Below are 21,452 nucleotides of genomic sequence, written 5' to 3'. Positions count from 1 at the left end.
TAAGTTTTTAGAATTTTTTAAGATATGGGTCATTCCATGTCAAGTGTCCGAGGAAATGCATCGACCATCTCTGATTGCGACCAAAATTTGTGAGTCGGTGTACTTTGGCCCGGAACTCATAAAAACAAAGTGTTGTACCGATTGGTGGACCTCTCGGCCAATGGGACTTCCTCTACTTTTTACGAATTTGGCAAAACATGTTTTTTAATTTGCGGATATCTCGGGACTCTGAAGAGCTACAGGTGATATTGACATATCATTTTGAAGGGTTTTAGATGTAGATTCGAACTACGTATGAAAAAGAATAAAATTACTGCACACGTGATGAGACTTGCAAGCTAATTTACACATTGTTTATAATTTTTATAATTTTGAAATCTTAGCATAATATAACATGATCATTTGCCTGTTGGAAAACGGTTTTGAATAACGAAAGGATGTTTTTACAATGTGATAAACTAATAAAATGAAAAAAAATGATTCATATGAAAAGTGTTAAATACGTCTATACTCACGAAATTGAGAAATTTTCATTAGCCGTGGTATTTTTTTTCAACTCAGCTGTAACCTTATTTAAACGATAGAAATAATTTAAATGTGCAAATGTCGTTTGTAAGTCAGTCTTTATTTTAGCTATTTTATTACTTTTGCATGATAATACACGAAGACTGAATAAAATAACTTATTATCAAGCTTTTACAACATAAAATAGAATTCTTGAATGCCAAAAGTGACCCATGATTGCGTCTTTTGCTATGTATAGCAATATTTTTATTCTGAACCGGTTTACACACATCAGGTGCAGTGAAACTAATTGTTGATCGAAAGTACACATCAGAACACAAAAATAGACAGTAAAACATGCGTAATTGATAAATTTTCCGATTTTATGTTTATTTTTTAACATTCAGACAACACGTTGATTGATCCATACTTGTAGAAGCACTGTGTATAATCGAGTCTGAAATTATATAAAATCGAATCACATATAATCGAGTTTAAGTATAAAGGAGTCTATATATAATAGAGTCCGACCTGTACTCTCATTTCCTCATTTCTCTTTAAGAGCTTTGTTGTTGAGCGAGAGAACCTAAAAACCCAATTTTTTTGTTGGCACCCGTTAATATGGGTTCGATGATTTCAGTTGACCTGCTGAGCTCCATTACTGCTACCAGTGATTTTTTTTTTTTGGCAATGTTCAAGCGTTTCTTGCTGTTCGCAATTTGGTTTTTTTTTTGACGTAGAACTACAGCTCTCAGAAAGATCCGCTACATAGAGGTGTAAAATAAAAATCTAAAAACGGAAAAGAGGACGAAATTTGTTTTTTTTTTTTCAAATGCTTATGTGTGGCCTAGTTTTGAACAGATTTCTTCTATTCTTCAATTAGAAATCACAGGAAATTGTAATTTGATCATTTGAAATATTGTACAATTGATAATTGTCAAACCTTGAGAAACGCAGATTTTGAACACTGATTAGTCGCTTAATGCTTGCTTTCCTTAGCACGGTCGACAAAACTATATAGCTAGTGCACTAGGAATGCACCCTTTAGGCTGTATAAAAGCCAGCTTCTGTTCAAACAGATCAGTTTACTAGCGGATGGCCACTAGGATGGTCCTAACTGAGCAGCAGCGGATAGCCGCGTCGGCACTACCTTCTTTAGTAAAATTCTGCCTTCATACAGCAGGTGCATTGGCCAGCACTTACTCCAGTCCAAAGCTCTGTCGTATTTTCGCAACACACGAACGGGGATGTTGGGAAACAAAATCCGTCGCTCATCAAATTTTCAGTGTGAAAACAGTTTTTCATTGCTTTATCAGAAGAGTGCCCAATGTGTTGGGGATAGCACAGAGATGCGATGAGCATCATATCCGACATTAAAATAAATAACAAATAGTTTCTCATAATGTCGGAACGCCCAATAGTAGCGCAATGAAATGATACGTAACTGAGTGCGGCATCTTTTGTCGCAACGCATTAGGCGACATCTATAAATTACGTAACGCAAAAACCCAATTTATGGACCCCCATATGTAACGAAACGTAACGCCACCACCAATCCCCCCATAAAAATTACATAACGCTGTAGAAGAGTTTGCTCAATAAAAATGCTCATTCTTGGGAAGTCTCTCCAGATATATTTTGTTACGTTACGCCCCCTTCCCCTATATAACAGAACCCCCTCTCCCCCCTATGAACGTTACGTAATTTATGGATGCCTCCTTATCAAGATTTGAAAATTACAAGCCTTATTTATGCAAAGAACTATATGAGAACGGTCAAGCCCGTTGAAACGCAGATTGACCGCTTAATGATTGCTTTCCCTAACAGAGTCGACAGAATTATACATCAAGTGAACCGGTAATGAACTATTATGACTTAATACGAGCCTACTTCTGTTTAAACCAATCATTTCACTAATGAATGGCGACTAGAACGGTTCTAACTAAGTAGCGACAGCGGCAGTGGCAGCGAGTACCAGCAGTATTAGTTTCTGTTCAAATATATCAAAGGAGTTGACATCTTGATGCTGACCTTCGTTAGCAGAGATTGATAGTCCAAATCTAGGAACTCTTCTTGGAGTTTCACAAGGTCACATTGTCAAGGTCTTGACGAAACTTATCAAAACTTTTGGTCTCCAGAACACCGTGAATCTCGTTGGCCCATTCTCATTTCATCCAGAAAAGGATGTTGTAACGGCAATTTATATGAAGCGCCGCTTTGGACCTCGATTGTAAACAACGCAAATCTATCTGGGTAAAAATTTAAAACACGTCATAACTTCACTAGTAGTTGATATTTTTCATGATCAAAGGCTTTTTCAATGTAAAAAAACTGTACTTTCAGAAAATTATAGCTTTAATGTAATAAAAAATGGCTAAACACCTGAAAAAAAACCCTTCCTCGTCTTTCTCGATCAAAAAGGTATTATAACCTCTTAAATGAAGTTTCTGAATTGGATTGTTAGATTTGTTATGTAAATCGGATTAGAATTGCAAATTTAGTATTTGCAAAGGACTTAATTCTGTATTGGGTTCAACCTATATTTAAATATAAATACATTTCAAATTTCAAATCCTTTCTTGGAAAGGCAAAAATAAAAAAAGAATCAAAAGATCGAATCCCCCCTTCCCCTTCTGCTACCAGGCCACAGCTCATAGTTGTAAACTTTTCCGGTGTAATATCGTTCCATTTAGATAGCAAGCGCACTTTGGCAGCACACTAACTAAAATTGGCCCGAGGGTGGAAAGCTCGCTCCCGGTAGAAAAGGCGAAGAGAATGAATAGAGCGATAGAAAGTAAAAAAAAAAATCCGGGTCAGTGCATCGTTTACTGAACTTTTAGTGTTTCCAGCTCGTTTCGGAAATTGGATTCGCGGATGGTAGGAAACGAGCAGCAAAAAAAAGTACCAAAGCCAGGAACCTTTCCAAGAAGGATATTACGCGCGTTATGCCAAAACGGTTCCTATTGCCTTCCGACTTTTTTTTGTTGGCTGCTCTTGTTCTACCAAAAATCAATGTTGACTTGATTTATTTCATTCGCTGTTAGGGAAATAATTCACTCTTATTGTTTTCTCTTTCGCATGACAAAAACGTGACATTTAATTGTCTCTTCATTATGCTGCTCGGAATAGTATTGGTGTAATAATAAATGAGATTTTGCTGGGCTGCAATGTAAAGACTGTTTACTCACATACTCACAATGTAAAGACTGTTTACTCACATACACATACAGGAATGACAACAAAACAGTCGGGATTAGAATAGAACTGTGGTGTGTTATGTGACTGCTGCCAATTATCTCTCGTTGTCAAGCTGTATTAGAGTTATGGCACTAGACCATAGTTGTTAGTTTGCGGGTATATAAGATTTTCCCTCTGTCAGTTGACTTTGTTGATCCACGTCAGACTGGGAAAATAACAATATCCTATGAATAATTTTGTAGCCTGCTTGTCAATCACTTTACCGGTAAAGCATGGCAATGCAGTTAAATTTTTCGGGTCGGATTGGTGAGCTTTGACTCTTAAATTGGAAATAATTGCTACAGAAGAACGTATTCAGAGCAATTCATGAATTGATTCTGCTTTACGGTTCCACTTAATTTTCTCGGACCTCGTAAATCACCACCCGACCAGTTGCGGCAATTTATTATACGAGGCGATGGAAAGATCTCGGCTAAATTAATGTACGAATATATATCAATTACAGACTGTTATGCCAGTAAATCTGCTGGATAAATTTCAATATAGATTGAATCACGTGAGCCCATCAAAAAGAGATTACATTCTCGACAATGTTTCCGCAGCCGGAGTATATCCTCGAACAAACGATGAAATGGAATCCGTAGTTCTGTGTGTGGTGGCATGTGCCACCATCTTCGTCCACACCCACGTCCTGTCGGCACATACATACATACATACATACACACACAGTCACTCATTCGCGCTCAGTGGAAATAGCTGTCCATCGGCTTGCCTGGACTGGACAGGCGAAAAATCGAATGAAACCTTATCTGCATCATTTCCGTTTTAATTTTCCCCGCTAGTTCCATCTATCGTTTTCGTATACTATAATCGTTTTCCCTTAATAACAAAAAAAAATCTAGGTCATTCTCGGGCTGGAGCATATGCACAAGCGCTTCATCGTCTATCGGGACCTGAAGCCGGCCAACATTCTGCTGGACGAGAACGGCCACGTGCGGATCTCGGATTTGGGGCTGGCCTGTGACTTTAGCAAGAAGAAACCTCACGCCTCGGTCGGAACGCACGGCTATATGGCGCCGGAAGTGCTATCGAAAGGAACACCGTACGACTCCAGTGCCGACTGGTTTAGCTTCGGTTGCATGCTGTACAAGCTGCTGAAGGGCCACTCGCCATTTCGGCAGCATAAAACCAAGGACAAGCACGAGATCGACCGGATGACACTGACGATGGTAAGTTGATGCGGTTGCGGAAGCAATAAAACTGCAAACTGTGTTCATCGTCCACTGCTTTTTCGGCCCTATTTTACAGAACGTTGAACTGCCCGAATCGTTTAGCAAAGAACTGAGGGATCTGCTGGAGGGACTGCTCCAGCGGGACATTGATAAACGATTAGGCTGTAAAGGAGGAGGGTAAGCTTGACACAATCAATCGAGCAGTTGGAAAGTGTTTAATTGAGCTGTCGAAAAATCCATTTCCTTCTTCGACAGGGCGGACGAAGTGAAAGCACATCCGTTTTTCACCGGTATCGACTGGAACCAGGTCTATTATCAGAAGTACACCCCACCGCTAATACCTCCACGAGGGGAGGTAAATGCCGCGGACGCCTTCGATATCGGTTCGTTCGACGAGGAGGATACCAAAGGTATTAAACTGACTGAGCAGGACCAGGAGCTTTACAAATACTTCCCACTTACCATCTCGGAAAGGTGCGCACCACCGTGAAGTGGAAACGCGAAACACTACCCATACTAAAACGTTCTATTCGTCAACAGATGGCAGCAGGAAGTGTCGGAAACTGTCTTCGAAACCGTCAACAACGAGGCGGATCGACTGGAACAGAAGCGCAAGGCCAAACACAAGCAGCGTTTCGATGCGGACGAAAAGGACTCGGACTGCATACTACACGGGTATATCAAGAAGTACAGCGGCTCGTTTGCATCCGTTTGGCAGACGCGGTACGCCAAGCTTTATCCGAATAGGTTAGTCAGTTGGGTGGTGAACACCACAGGAAGTGAAATTTGGCTAATCTTCGTTTTGCTTCGTTGTTTGTTTATTTTTCCAGGTTAGAACTGCACACGGACAGTGGTAGTACAAAGCCAGAGCTAGTGTTTATGGATCAGGTTGAGGAAGTGTCGGCAGACTTTGTGCAGTTCAAGAATGAACAGTGCATACAGATTCGATTCCGAGATGGCATTCGCGATGGCAAGCTGATTCTGACGATGTCGGTAAGTTAGCAAAACCACTAGTGGAAAATAATTAAATGTTTTCGGTGTCCATTCCGAAAAATTATTATGACACAATTCAAAACTGAGAAATGAACTAGGAACTATGAATTGATCAGTGTTAAGAAGCGAGAATTTAGAAACTGTGAAGTTAGAAACGGAAAATAAGAATCGAAAAATAAGAACTTCGAAATTATAATTGAAAAAGAATAATCGAAAAATAAGAAACGAGCATTGAGAAACGGGCAGCACACAAAGTGAAAAAAATTGTTCTCATTCCTCTATGTTTTGGGATATACAATTAGGAACCGAGAAATGAGAATTTAGCAAGAAAAGCAAACAATTTGAGATTGTAAAATGCAAAATAAGAATTGAGTATTAAAATTAAAAAATGAGTATTGAATTGATTAGAAATGAGAACTGAAAAATGTGAAATTTATTGAGACAAGAATTTTCGAATTGTTCGATGAAAGAAAAAATTGCAAAGATCAGCAACCAGAAATAAGAATTAATATTTGAAAAATGAGAGATAAGAGATGAGAATAGGGTAAAAATGAGAATATTTGAAAATTAATAACAAACATGTTATAAAATTAAGAACTTTACTTGGAAAGAACACAATTTAATAAAAAAAATGGAATTAAAAATTAAAATTTAAATTGAATTGCAAAACGAAATTCGAGAAATGTGAATTAGAAATTATGCAATGAAAACTGAGATATGATAATTGAGATATCAAAAATTGAAATCGATTAAAAATCCAATGTTGTGATTTCTATACCAACAAAAAACTAGGAGTTGAGGATTTAGAATTAGGTTTTGAAAAAAATACAATAATCGGAAAATAAGAAGAAAATACTGGCCTTAGACTTGATAGATGATTGAAATAGAAAATTGAAAATTTAATGGTATCATATTGAGACTGAGACCTGGGAAGTTACAAAAATTGTGAAGCCGAAATGGGGAATCATAATTATCGAAAAATTCTTCTTCGAAAAAAAGATGTCCGGTCGGGAACGTGGGATTACAATATATACAATTCAAAATGAGTATTGAGCTTGAAGCTTGATTGATCACCACCGGTTACCACTTCGTTACTGACCAGGATCGACCGGAATTGCACATGGAATTTATCAATTATTGCTTGGGATTTTTAGCTATTCGATGTGCATCTCCAATGATCCCTGCATGCTGATCAGTAACGACGCCTGCCGATCCAGAACGTAGATCAAAGGAAGGAAGGAAAGGAAAGTTAGTTCGATACTTGTTGCTACTAGAGAGCCGGATATACTCCTCCTGCACACTCCACAAGCACGTATGAAGGAGATTTGTGTTAGTGTGTGTCGCATTCCTTTTCGAAATTTCACCGTATGTAGTATCGCGATTCTAATTCTATCGACTGCGAGAGAGCGACGACGCGCGCGTTTGTCTACCCAAAGAACCCAATCCCAGAGACGTACAAATGTTATTTCATTACGAGAACGGAGTGGAGGGTATTGGGTTCTATCTCTATCAGTTCTATCGATGCAAGAGCTAAGTTATTATTTTAGAAGCATATAAATGTTCTCTATCGCTAGGTGATTCTAGAGAGTGGTGATGGTGGTGATGAGGAGCCTGAGAATTAACCCATGCTTAAGTCCTTTGATAATTAAAAATGACCTGCTTCTATAACAAGATTCGAACTCACGACCATCTGCTTATCAAGGCGGACTCTGTAACCTTGTGGCTACCAGCTCCCCTACAATTCAAAATGAGTATTGGGAAGTAAAAGTAGGAAAAGGAAAAAAAAATCTAAAAAAATCTCATCTTGGGATTTTACAAAAATGTTGTAAGAATCGAAAAAAAAGAAAAAAGAAAGTAGAAATTGATAACACAATCGCGATATTTTGGGAAATTTGGGACTACGTCCATCTGGAAGTTAGATTCCTGAATTTGAAAATCAAGTAATTCAACCATGGAAAAAGTGGTTAGGATTTGAGCGCTTATATTTCAGTCCTATTTTATCAGATTATCGAGGTTTTGGCATCAATCGATCAGAATTTATTTTGCGGTTGAATTTTTGTAACCAAAACAAACAATTGATGGAACCACTATTCAAACAATTAGTAATTAAGATGGATTGTTAAAATCATACCGAGCAACCAAACACTACCTTACTTCCTCAGCACAGCCGACACTATAGTATACAACCATGGGCGCCGATTAAGTAGAATTATTGGGGGGGCAAAAGAGCTTCGAGAAAATATGATTATTCTGATTCTAGAAATATAGTGCTTAAAATTTTTGCGTGCACTACGTCTTGACGTGTGATTGGAATGGCAGTTTTGATAGTAACTATCGTAGACCAAAACTTTGCAAAATGGCGTGAGGGTTGTGAAGTTTGAAATTAGAAAATTAAACTATCAAGAAAACCGAAAAAAGAGTCGCCAACCTTTGAGAATTATCGAGGGGGCCAAAATGATACGTTGCCCCTCGGGAAAAATACTGAAGGGGCATAAAGTGCCATGTGTCGGACTATTATATCACATAAGGCTGCAAAGTTTACGCACCGTTGACCGTTGTCTTTCGATATGGCATGAAGGCTGTTCGGCCCAACCACTGCACACTGGGAAAAAATGAACCCAAATTCCCACTAATTAGAAACCGCTGGGCTGGCAACCAAAAATATAGCATTTCTTATGTAAAATTAGTCAATAAATCGATTGGTGATAATTTCATTCTGTGCAGGTCACGGGAAAGGGTATATATTTCCAAAAATACATAAAAATAGGGTGAAAAGGGGCGAAATATACCATTTTACGTGCACTTAATGAAACCATCACCAATCGATTCGTTGACCAATTTTACATGATAAATGCTATATTTCAGGATGCCAGCCCAGCGGCTTCTAATTTGTGGGAATTTGAGTTCATTTTTTCCCAGTTTGCACTGGTTTATGCATTGCGTCCGTGCTTCCTGAGTGTTAATGTCGCCGAAGACAATTTTCACGTCCCTACTAGTGCAGTCGTTATACACTCGTTCCAGCTGCGCGTAGAACGCTTCCTACTCGTCGTCGGATCTCGCCTCGTGTGGGCAGTGCACGTTGATGATGCTGTAATTGAATATTCGGTCTTTAAAGTAGGACGGTATTGAAACCACAAACGGCCGATTTCGAGCCATCACTTCGAATTTTCAGAAGCACATAACTTGGAAATACATAATGCGTTCCCTGTGAAACCGCTATTTTATGTTTGTTTCACCGCAGCAATCGTGAAAAAGCATTTTTACAGGTGACGCATTAAGCCCAGACCCATGTCACGGCGACTGTGGCCTGAAGCCGCCGCCGATGATGATGGCGCTACTGTTAATGATATGATCTTAAGCTCCGTTCATTGTGCCGCATAGGCTGTTGCACATTTTTTTCGCGTGAAAAGTTCTAATGAATACATATCAATATGAATATTGAATTTATGATCCAGAAAGTGTTGAAACATGTCTGGACATATCTATTTATGTCCTGCACAACATCTAGAGATCGAACGAAACAAAAAAAAACATTTTTCGCTTTTTAGATTTCTACACACCACTTGCAGCAACAGCTGATCTTGCATGAACGAAGCTTATTCGGCTGTTTCGAAAGCACTGACAGCCTTTTGACGTGAAATCGAGCCAGAGAGCCAGAGAAAATTGGCTTCAAGCAAAATGTATGGGAATGACGTTCGTGACATGGATGTGATTAAGCCTAGTTTAGAGTTCCAAGCGAAGTGAAAATCTCATACAAAATGCTGCGAAGATTTCACTTTGCTTAGAACTGTAAACAAATTTGATCCAGTGAAATCAAAGGTGTGGATTGCATCTTTTTCACTTGAGCTTACTTTTTTCACGCATGTACATACTCGTGAAAAGAGAAGCCTCTAGCGAAAACTTGACATTTCAGTACATTTGTATTCCGTTAGTTCCTGCAAATTTTCACTACGCTCGAAGTGTAAACTAGTTAATTTCGCTTCGCATGAACTGTAGACTGCAGGTTGGTGAAATACCTGTTTGTTACACAACCAAGTTTTCACGACAGATTTCGCTTGCGAAAAAGTACGCTTTTCCACTTGTCAAATTTTTCACTTCGCTTGGAACTGTAAACTATGCTTTAACTGTTACTAAGTCTTGTGCCTTTTAAAATTCGAAATGGTGGCTCGAAATCGGCTATTTGTGGCTTCAATACCGTTTGGTTTTAATCCTTAATTTACACATCCCAGCATTATTCGGGTACCACTCAATCACGCGTTGACGCATCCTTCCCGGTACTACAAAACCGGTTCTCAGCTCGTTGGTAGTGCCACAGTTCTGTCCTGCCGTGCTACAACTTCTAAGCTGCGTGGATTTGACTCGTCGTAGATAATCCTATCGCAGCCCGGAAAGCATAACGACTTACAGTTCCATGTTCCGAGTTTACAATTTAAAGTCCTTCTGGCAGAGTTAATGACAAGTCCCAATCTCGCTGCTTCCTAGGTACGAAGGCCTCCTCCACGGCCTTACGGTTGATACCGATGATATTGATGTCGTCCGCAAAACCAAGAAGCATGTGAGATTTCGTGAAACGGTACGATTTCTTTCCATTTTGCTCTTCGTGCTGCACCTTCAAGAGCGATGTTGAACAGCAAGTTGGAGAGCGCATCTCCCTGCTTCAGTCCATCCAACGTTACGAACGCGGCTGATGTCTCGCCAGCTAGCCGCACGCACGATTTCGATCCCTTCAGCGTCATACGACTCAGCTTAATTAGTTTCGTAGGGAAACCGTGTTCCAGCATGATCTGCCACAGCTCGTTTCTTTTCACTGAGTCGTATGCCGCCCTGAAATCCACAAACAATAGTGAGTTGGTAAGTTGTACTCCCGGAACTTATCGAGGATCTGTCGCAGGGTGAAGATTTGATCCGTCGTGGAACGCCCCTGTCGAAAACCAGCTTGGCATTCGCCAACAAAAAATTCCGTTAACGGTCTCAATCTGAAAAACAGGAAACGAGAGAGCACTTTATATGCGGAGTTGAGCAACGTTATGCCTCGATAGTTGCCACAATCCTATCGATGGCCCTTCTTATAGATAGGGCATATGAGGCCTTCCAACCAGTCGTTCGGCATTTGTTCATCCGCCCAGGTCCTTAGTATTCTCTGGTGGATCGCATAGTACAGCCGCTCGCTTCCCGCTTTCAGAAGTTCGGCCGGGATACCGTCCTTCCTAGCGGCTTTGCCGTTTATCAGCTCACTAATCGTCTTTTTCATCTCCTCCTGTGTTGGTGGCTCCACAGCTTGTTCGTCACTCATAATGGTCATCCTGTTCCTGCTCTGCTCATCCGGCTCCTCACCATTCAATAGCGCCTGATAATTCTCCTTCCACCTGGCTGCAACCGTCGGTTTATCAGTAAGCAGGTTGCCGTCCTTGTCATTACACATGGCCGGCACAGGGAAACTCCTGCTTCTGACTCTGTTGATAGTTCTCTAGAATCTCCGCACGTCATTTTGAGATAGCTGTCCTCTGCGCTGGCGAGCACCTGCTCCTCGTACTCGCGCTTCTTCCGACGGTGGGTTCTATTTTCGGCAGCTCTTGTCCCCCTGTACCTCTCTCTGTTCTGACGCGTAGTGAGCATGTGGCTCTTGGCACGGTTCTTCTCATCTGTCGCTCTCTGGCACGTCGTTTCGATGGCGCCGTGGATACTGCTCCACATCCCATTTATGTCTTCCACTCCTTCCTACTGTTGTTCTGCGATCCGTTGATCCAGCTCTCTGGCGTATTCTGCTGCCACGCCATCGCCTTCAATTGCTGAATGTTGAAACGCGTCGTCCTCTCTGTGCGAGATTTCAGCACGTTCGACAACCGTGCGCGGATGTTACAAACGACGAGATAATGCTCAAAGTCAATGTTTGGTCCCCGAAAAGACCTAACGTCAGTAACATCCGAAAAGTGCCGACCGTCAATCAGCACGTACACGATCTGGGAGCAGGCTTCTCCATTTGGATGCCTTCAGGTGTGTTCCGAAATTTCAAACGTGGAAAATAGGAGCTACATATGGCCATTCCTCTGGCCGCGGCTAAATTTATCAGCCTCAGGCCGTTTTCATTGGTTGACGAGTGAAGGCTATGCCTTCCAATGACCGGACGGAAGAATTCCTCCCTCCCAACCTGTGCGTTTGCGTCTCCGATGATGACTTTTACTTCGTGTTTTGGGCACTCGTCATAGATTCGTTCAAGCTTCTCATAGAGCTCATTTTTGACTTCATCGGATTTGTCGTTTGTCGGTGCGTAGGTGTTGATTAAACTGTAGTTGAAGAATTTGCCCTTAATTTTCAACACGCATATACGGTCATCTACGTGCCTCCACCTGATGACTCTTGTTTTCTGATTTCTCAGCACTACGAAACCGACGCCCCGTTCCGCTGCTTTGCCGCCACTGTAGTAGATGTGGTACTTGAAAGAAGTGTGTGCAATAGGGTCTACTGCACGGAATTTCCCTTCTCCGGAATTCGGCCACCGAACCTTCTGAATCGCTGCGATTTCGACTCCCTGTCGCTGTAGTTCTCGAACAAGCATGCCAGCCCGCGCTGGTTTATTGAGAGATCGGACGTTCCAAGTAGCCAATTTCCAATCGTTTACCTTAATCTTTTTCCAAGTTCATAGCCAAGGTCTTTGCCGATTGATCCGTTCCGTATTTCTAAATTCGTTGTTCGTGGTTGTAGACAGGTTTCGGTATGCTAGCTTACCAGGATCGCGATGCCTACATCCTGCTGATGGGGCTGCCATCTTAAGTGTAGCTGGCGGGATACAGCATTCCATAATTCAGCTGTCCGCTCCGGGTCAGTCGCTGTTATACGCCTCCCCTATTATGGGGATACAGCCGCGTACGACTTCCTTCCCAGTCAGCATACGACCATAGTTTCCACCGGGGGTTGGTTACCCGATCTTCGTTGAGGTTACTCGTATTCTGGTCGGCACCACGTGGAGGTTGGGATAGGAGTTGCTGGACAGAGGTGAATGGCCACAATAGGGTCTCAAGTCACACGTGTCCAGCCATTTGCCAACCTCTAGAAAATTATCTGAACTAAAAAAGTCTAGAAAATTATCTGAACCAAAAAAATAAAAATTTAAAAAAAATCAATTTGAGATCCAACACTGGAAAAATTTATTATAAAAACGAAAAGTGACTTTAAAAAAATCGGTTATCTCAGATTTTTAACATTTTTTCAGATAGGCAATTTAGTTGCCTAAAATTCTTTTGAACAAATCAACGTGGGTACTCTTAAAAAAAAGTTTTTCTAGAAAAAAATTTCCGTGTCCATCACAGTTTCATGTTAAGAATGTTCCATAGACATGAAATACATTTGTTAAGAATGCCCACTTCAAATTTTCCAGAAAAGTTTTAGGCAGCTAAATTGTCTAACTAAAAAATTATTTTCAAGAAACTGACCGATGAACGTAATCACTTTTTGTTTCAAAAATATAAAATTTTTTCAGTGTAGGATCTCAAAGTTTTTAATTTCTTTTTTTCAATGTTTTTAAAGCTTTTTCAAATATAACGATTTATTGAAAGAAATCAGCCCTTTTCAAATGTTAGTCCAGATAAATTTTAGTAAAAGGATACAAAGTTGCATAGGGTAGTAACGCCTACACACTCACAATGTTTCAATGAATTCTGAGGGGGTGCTGGCAACAACATAAATAGCGGTATATACAAAACTAATAATATTTCAAACAAAAGTTCGGTGTGTCCTGCCAAAAAATCTGGAAACGCTTCAGAGAATCCATTACACTTCATTCGAAATGTTGGAACGTCTGAAGAAGAATGATCAATTCGACTTTACAGCAACATCTCGAATTCATGTTGTGAATTCAGCACATACAGAATTTTGTTGTTCCCCATTCGCACAACTGCAATATGCAACACGCAACATAATGCTGCACTCTTGCATTCATCCGACAGCTTTTTCATTTGTTTATTGTTCTTTTCAGGGCAAACATAACATATATCTCTTGGTCTCAATTTGCAGGGAACGTTCGGTTCTACATATGGAGAAAATTTTCAAAATATGTTATTTTCATATTTGAGTAAACTCAATTCAAAAACATGATAAAAATTATCTCAAGTGCTTCACTTTTTTAACCCTATTCCCGATTCCATCTCAAATGAGATGACAAAAATTACCGCCGTGAAGTGAAATTGAGAATAGGACAAGTGAAATGAGAAGGTTTTCCGGCTGGAAAATTTCTTAGTCCCAGAAAGTCGAATTTTCCGTTTTTTTAATATATTTTTTTAAGAGATTTTTTATCAAAAATTTTTTTTTCCGGCATCCAAAATTTCATGAACTGGCATGCATTTTTTCATCGATAAAAAATTTTAACTTTGACCGCTTTGAGACAAGGATCAAATTCTAATTCATTTCGTTAATGAAAAATAAATCCAATATTTACCATAAGATCACAAATCAATCAATTTTCCTGGCTTATCCTTTCTTTGTGGAATCATTTCACCACTCAAAATGGTCGTAAAATAATTTCACGCGAAACGTCGCTTATTCCATTTTCACTTCAGTGATATGACACTCATAGTAACTCAGATTTCACGGCAGATGTCACTTTGCAACGTTTTCCTCACTTACGTGAGTCCCGTATAAGCTGTAAGACTATATTCACTTCACTCTGATTTCACCGTAAAGTGACTCCCGTAATAAGCACCAATATATAGAGTCGAATGTGCCCTTCAAATCGAGACCATTTTTTATGTTTACATAATACAGTCAAACCTCCATGAGTCGATATTTTCCTATACTCGATGATATTGTCAGTCCCTTCGATTTCGCATGCAAACTCAATCCCAGTAGTAGATATTTCTATTACTCGATGCCTCCTCCGCTCGATGGTCCCGCATGGTAACTTTGCTAGTTGTTTGGTTTCTACGAGCCGATGTTATTTTCAAATTGAAGATGAAGAAAACTAAGAAATGAAGGAATAATGTGCTGACTGGCTCCAAATATGATAGGCTAGACTGGATTTTTAACAAATTTAGTTAGCGAAACTAGAAGAAACAACAAACTTTACAGCAATAATACCGGAAGCTTGAAAGTTAGCAAAAATCTTGCTTCCTAATATCAAACTGAATTTATGATTCAGACAAGAAATCTTTTGAAAGCAGAAGCGAACCAGCTGAAAACCTCTCTAATAAAGATATTTTATTAGATGACCTCAACTCATTTTAATATCGGCAAATTTTGACACATGACATCAAGATATATAAAAATGCTCTCATTTCTTAGAATTTTTTTTTAACTCTTGCTACCAAAGGAAAAGTTACTTTTACAGGGTAATTTTTTTTCTCCAGAACTGCAGCTTTACTATCTATTATATTGCCGAATACAGTATTTCAATAAAACATACCATTATTAATAACATTATATTTGACATATTATTGCCATTTTTGAGTTATATTCTTAGAATTGTGATTTTAAATGATCAACCAATATCATAAAATAAAATCTTTATCAATATCAAACAAATTCGCATTTATATCAGAAACAATCGGTCCGGATAGATTCACGAAGCAACATGTATTGACTCTAGGCACCTGTTGCTAAATAAAAAAAAATATCTTGAGTTTAAAATAACAAAAAATAGTGTGCACAACTCTATGCAATCTATTGTATGAATAATTGACGTTTTTAGAAATTTATTCTATGAGTCAATATTTCCTTGAGTCGATGGTCCCTTCGATATCGACTCCTGGTGGTTTCATTGTAATATGCATGAATAGGCGTTTCATTACACTTTTCACAGCATGCCAAACTACTAAAGTAATACGTAGTCCTGCGCCAAGAAATAGACTATCATCTGCTTACTTTACGCCTTCATCCGATGAAAAACTAAACAGAATGAAGAAAAATATAAGCAGAATTATCACTCAATTATTGCTATAATCGCAAACGACGCAATTATTGCTATAAACAACTTTAGTCAAATGAAAATAAAATTCGAAAGATAGAATTGAGATAAAAACGAAATAAGACTCACATGGAAATGTAACAAAACTAAGACAAATAAAACCTAATAAATTTCATCACAACCAATTCATCAAACTTTCTCCCATCCACAGGACGAAATCGGCCTCAAAGAGTGGGCGCTATCGTTGCGCGGTGCGCACAAGGAAAGCCAGGAGCTGCTCGGTTCGATGGCCAAGAAAGCGGGCAAAATTTACGGCACCGAACGGGAAGCGTCCAAGGCGAACGTGCTGATCTCTTCCAGTGGGGCCAACGCGAACTCGGGCTCCGCGGCGACCACCGGATCGACGCTCGCCCAGAAGAACGCCAACGGATCGTCCAACTAGCGGTTACTGTTGCGATCTCGGTCCTGTTTCATAGAACCGAATCGTCTCAAGGAACCGCTGCTGAAGATGAAGTGTAAGGACACCTAAACGTTGGCGTTGCAGTTCATGACTTTAGTTAGCGGTTTTTATTCGGTTTTCGTTGCCACAGCCTAGGAAAGTAGGCCGATTCAATTTATTTTTTTGGGTCAAGTTTTGAGATCCTCATTCTCACCAATGAGTACGGGTTCAGTGCTGAAGCGAAAAACAAGTTAGAGATAGCGTGGAAGAAAACCTTAGTCGGGTAAAAGATGACAATGACGCTTGGCAAAAGCACAACCGAAAGTGATGAGACATGAAAAGATAGCAAAATAATCAAATACAACAAAAATCGCGCATCTTGACAGTGATATGAACAAAACATAAGGATACTATATCTGTAAGGCAAATAATACTATACGAGTTAGCATTTGATGGAAATCATTACTAAAAATTATAGTTTGCTTCGAAGGAGATACAATAAGAACAAGTCAAGCATTTCTTTGTACGATCGAATCAAAGTCAGTATTGCAGTATTTGCAAACCATCGGCACTCTGTTCCAGGCGCTGAAAAACAAATTAAATAGAAACCAAGAAAAAAAGGTAAGTCATAGGGTTAGCGAATAAATGTGTCAATTTAGTATTGTACTTCTTTACAAAGTGAAGAAGCAAAAGCAAAGCAAGAAATTATTAGATCAATAATTTAGCGATATTTATACAAAAGCAGAAACAAACCCGATATACAACAACAACAAAAACCCGAAAAAGAATAATCTAAATCACTAGATTAATACCAATAATGATAGGCGTACATATAAAAAAGAGCATGAAAAACGCAGTGAACCCGTTTATAAATATTACTGATAAATGCAGCAAACCATGGGCGTAACTATCCTAAAATATTGTTAAACTACTAGCAAACACCGTCACACGCACGCAGCGCATGTGAGACAAAAAATCGTTGTTTGTAAAACGGTAGTCTTCGTCTTCGTCGTCGTCGTCGTCGTCGTTTTCATCGTTGTCATAATCCTTAGTTGTACGTTTCGTTTTCTTGATTTTCAGTTGAAATAAAAACAACCAATATCCCACCTAAATATTCTCTCATGGGCAAAGTTCTGTATCCATTTTCGCCCGTTCTGTTCCAACTTTCTATAGCTGCAACAAAAAGAAAAATTATATGGGTATTTCACACGCTGACAATTAATAATACACATAGAAAAAAAAACTTTTGTATAGAATTAGATCAGTAAGCGAACATCTTTAAACTAAATACTACAACAGCCTTTTTACGTGTCTGTCTGTCTGTATGTACGTATATGTGTGTGAAATATGTATATTTAAAATGTATTCCTGTTGAACAGTAAAACGCGTACTCGTTTGCTATTTGAGATGATAAACGTCATTTTTCAAGCCAAAAAGTTTTACTATTCTATTATACTCTAATCGAGAGAATTAATGAGTGTCATCTAGTTTTTTCCCAAACGTTCTACCGTTTCGTGTTCGGCTTTGTTTTTGAAAAGGTTAAGTATTAGTATACTACTAGGACAACAAATTGCACCTGACGCCACGCGGAGGCAGCCCAAAAAAAAGTTAAGAATGTGTTGAAAGGTCTCTTCTCCGCAAATTTATTGGGTTCGAATCACTTTCTCCGATTTAGCAGTTACTTTAAACGCGAATGAAAACTCTTCTTCCCTTTTACACTCGGTTAGTCATGTAACAAAAAAGTAGAACTTTTAGAGAGAGAGAAAGTTATAAGAATAGAGAGCAACCAAACATTGCAAATGTAGCCTGTTTCAAGACCGATAAGCGCACGAACAATCCTTCTATTGATACTGATTTTTGTATTCTAAGACATGTTAGAAAAAAAGATATAGTCTAATTTAAAAGATGGTTTTGAAACGATCGGGTCCTACATTTCCAAAAAATAACAAAAACAACAATCCATAAAAATCTATTTAAAAAACCTACTGTTCCTGTACTCCTGCCGTTTAAAAAAAAATCTAACCAACAATCGTAGTAAGATCCAATTCGATTACACGAAAAATGATACTCTTATTTAAAGCAAAACGATGTTTGAAAAAAAAGACGGAAATCTTTTAATTATAATTGCCTCATAGAAGAGCGAAAATGTAACATTTAAAAAGCAGCACAAAAGAAAGAAGAAACAAACAACTTAAGTAAAAAAAGTCGTATAAATTCAGCAGCTCACTGTTATGCAACACCAAAACTTTAGAGTAGATTTAATTTATCAGTTCTCTTCCACATCTCGTTCATCGCATACCGCTTATATTGAGTATAGACACTAACATCTCTACTAACTGAACTTTATAACCTGTTACGCATATTCACACACAACAGCACACATATTTTACCAACACTACAAACAGTTGTACATTGGTATTCGAAACTTAACTCGGTATTAATAGTACCACCCTAATGTTACGAGTATTATCTTCGGCGATTAGTTGTTTGCTTATTTATTTTACCACTCGCGTAGTTCTCGTTCAATCACTCGAGCAAGCTCCTCATAGGCTTAAAACCCAAAGTTTTGTTAAAAAATATACCGCACACAGGCTACATACGGCTAACCTGGCCAGGCGAATCCGATTAGTAACGATAGAATATGACATGGATCGAACAGAAACAAAAGCCTGAGGCCTCTGCAAAAAAAATGACGCCTAAGGGTAGGCTACTTCATCACATAGGAAGTGTGAGATTGACAGATTGACCATTGCTTCAAAAGGCCGAAACATTCGCATTCTGTTCCAAAATCTTGCTGATGCACAAGGCTTTTGCTGTCTACTTACTCAGCTCCAAAAATATCCTAAAAAAACGCGCAGTTTTCGATGAATGTTTCCAAAAACTACCGAAGGATTTAGAAAAGTTTCCTACACAAATGCTGACGCCATGTCATGCCGTTCTATCGGTACTAATCCGTTCGAGGCAATCGTATCACTTACCACCCTTGTAGTGCATATTGGGCAATCACAATATATCCACAGTTTGTCACAAATCTGTAGCAATTCGGTTTTCGTATTTTCACTGTAATCACGCAGCTCTGCAAGATAATTTCACTCGTTTCAAACCAGCCAACTTTGTCATTAGTCGCAGCATTTGTTGCTTCAACCAGTAAACTGTAACGCTAGCATTAGCATTCATGTCAAAACAAAAAAAAAAACAGGCAAACAATAAATCAGTGTCATAACTCAAACCAGCCCACTAGATCTAACTGTGAAGTTTCAAGCGCGTGTCCGACCGGCCGCACACTAGCAAGCGACTCTAAACTAAACTAACTGTGTAACTGTTATTGTATTGTACAATTAGTATAGGTAAAATGTGATTTTTTGAATTATCCGTAAACTGTATCACCCTGTACATAAAGTCGCACGCAGCAACAACAGCAAAAAAGCAACAAATCCTGTATAGCTGAATGTTACGCATATAGTAAATAAACGTTTTAATAGAACAGCAGAGTACAAGAGTTTACACTGTTGGTAACAAGAGACTAACACTGTTAAAGCGAAAGAGTAAACCAATCGACTTTTTGCGAGAAAAAAAAACAATATGAAACAATCCTGTGTTGCCATTAACGTAAACATGTTAATAGTAAAACCTACACTTGTAAGCAAATATTTAGGAAAAGGTATCACAATTAACGCAGCACCTATTAGAACCAAAACATTTGCAATTACTTATAAATGTTTATGGATGCAAACCGTAACCCAAACAAAACGTTCATGTTTTCTAATGAAGATATAATACTGAAGCAAGCGGGTGTTGTTTTAATATGAAAGAGGACAGGAAGAATTTTTTTTACCACACTACCGCGGAAGCAACCATAAAAGCCAATAATCGGAAAACAATAAGTAAAAGTTAGAAAAGTAAATGAATGCTAGAAGACCCATACTCATTTAACATAAACACAGAAAATTAAAAAAAAAAACGAATCATTTAACAGAGAAGCAGATACAGAGTAGGCGGTGTGAATTTTGTCAAATGCATTACGTTTACCACAAATTACATTATGCTTTATCAAGGATACACGCATTAAACACTAGTGTTAACATTTTTTATACTACACATCCCACCCACATGTGTCTCAATGTTTGCATTTAAGCAAGGTACTGCAAGCGACAAGGTGAAGAAAAATACACACATGCACACGCATTGGAAGAAGTGATAACAGCTCCGGTGGAGGGATTTCACGCAAATTTGACTATGGAGTTGGCAACACCCTCTCAGATTGCAGTGAAACTTTGTGAGCAACTTTACACGTTTGAGTTCTTAAAGTTGAACGTCTTTTTGGAAAAGATTGATTTTTCTATATCATTTTATTAAAACACTACTTTTGTTAGGAAATTATTGAAATGTTCACAAGTCTGTGTAGGTACAAATCTATAAACGATTTAGAAGTGAATAATACGCAAATCCTTAAAAAAACTCCTCGAAAGCTTTATGAATTAGAAAAGCAACAAGTTGAAAGAAACTAAGTTTCTGTTACTAAACGACTGACGAAAAAATGTCGGAAACGAGAAGGGATTAATTTACTAATTACAGACGATATCAGAGACATATTATTTTGGAAATTTTCGAAAATATTTTGAAAATGAGTCCACACAGAAAAAAACACGTCTGAATTTATTTCATGAATTTCAAGAATGCAAGGTTATTTAAACTACCGATGTCATCAAATTCATAATGTTTCACTGAATATAGGCAGGGTGCCACCAACGATTGAATTAATTAACGATTGAATGAATAAGTGTGAAATCCTCCAATAGGGACAAAAAGTGATCAAATAATTTTACGATGTGTGCGCTAGGAGGAATGAAATGGAAAAAAGCAACACTAATAAAACATGAACATTTTGAGTTGCTAACATTAGCAGCAAGATTAAGTCCTGCTACTACAGAAAACAAAAAACACATGACGGCAGAATGCATCTTCAAACCACAAATAAACCAACATCAAGCAAAAAAAAACATTAATCGATAATGTTACTTGAAAACTAGAGATTGATAGTACCGCGCAGTTGTACATACCGAACTGGACGAAGAAAACTTGCGAGAACATTTTTAGAATAAAAAAAAACAATAAGTATGAAAAAGACTGGCAAGCGTTTCATTTACATGTCTGTGAACGCATGTTCGACAGTGAATCAGTCACTGCCAGA

At 38.7% G+C, this 21,452-nt stretch overlaps 1 protein-coding gene across 2 annotated transcripts in view; it reads left to right on the top strand.

The window, feature by feature from the left end:
* The window catches only part of LOC129722175 (G protein-coupled receptor kinase 1), a 240,987-nt gene extending 219,598 nt beyond the window's left edge, over nucleotides 1-21,389 (top strand). For both annotated transcript variants that reach the window (XM_055675448.1, XM_055675447.1), the window contains exons 8-13: nucleotides 4,605-4,931; nucleotides 5,011-5,111; nucleotides 5,190-5,408; nucleotides 5,475-5,681; nucleotides 5,765-5,927; nucleotides 16,034-21,389. In XM_055675448.1, coding sequence (XP_055531423.1) covers nucleotides 4,605-4,931; nucleotides 5,011-5,111; nucleotides 5,190-5,408; nucleotides 5,475-5,681; nucleotides 5,765-5,927; nucleotides 16,034-16,264 — 1,248 coding nt within the window. In that variant the 3' untranslated portion in view covers nucleotides 16,265-21,389. The remainder of the gene's footprint in view (nucleotides 1-4,604; nucleotides 4,932-5,010; nucleotides 5,112-5,189; nucleotides 5,409-5,474; nucleotides 5,682-5,764; nucleotides 5,928-16,033) is intronic.
* The last annotated feature ends 63 nt before the right edge of the window (nucleotides 21,390-21,452 follow it).

This window comes from Wyeomyia smithii, chromosome 2 (assembly GCF_029784165.1).
Source record: "Wyeomyia smithii strain HCP4-BCI-WySm-NY-G18 chromosome 2, ASM2978416v1, whole genome shotgun sequence".
In the NCBI taxonomy this organism is placed as follows: domain Eukaryota; kingdom Metazoa; phylum Arthropoda; class Insecta; order Diptera; family Culicidae; genus Wyeomyia; species Wyeomyia smithii.
Note: the sequence above shows the minus strand (reverse complement) of the source record. Positions and strands in the feature narration are given on the sequence as shown.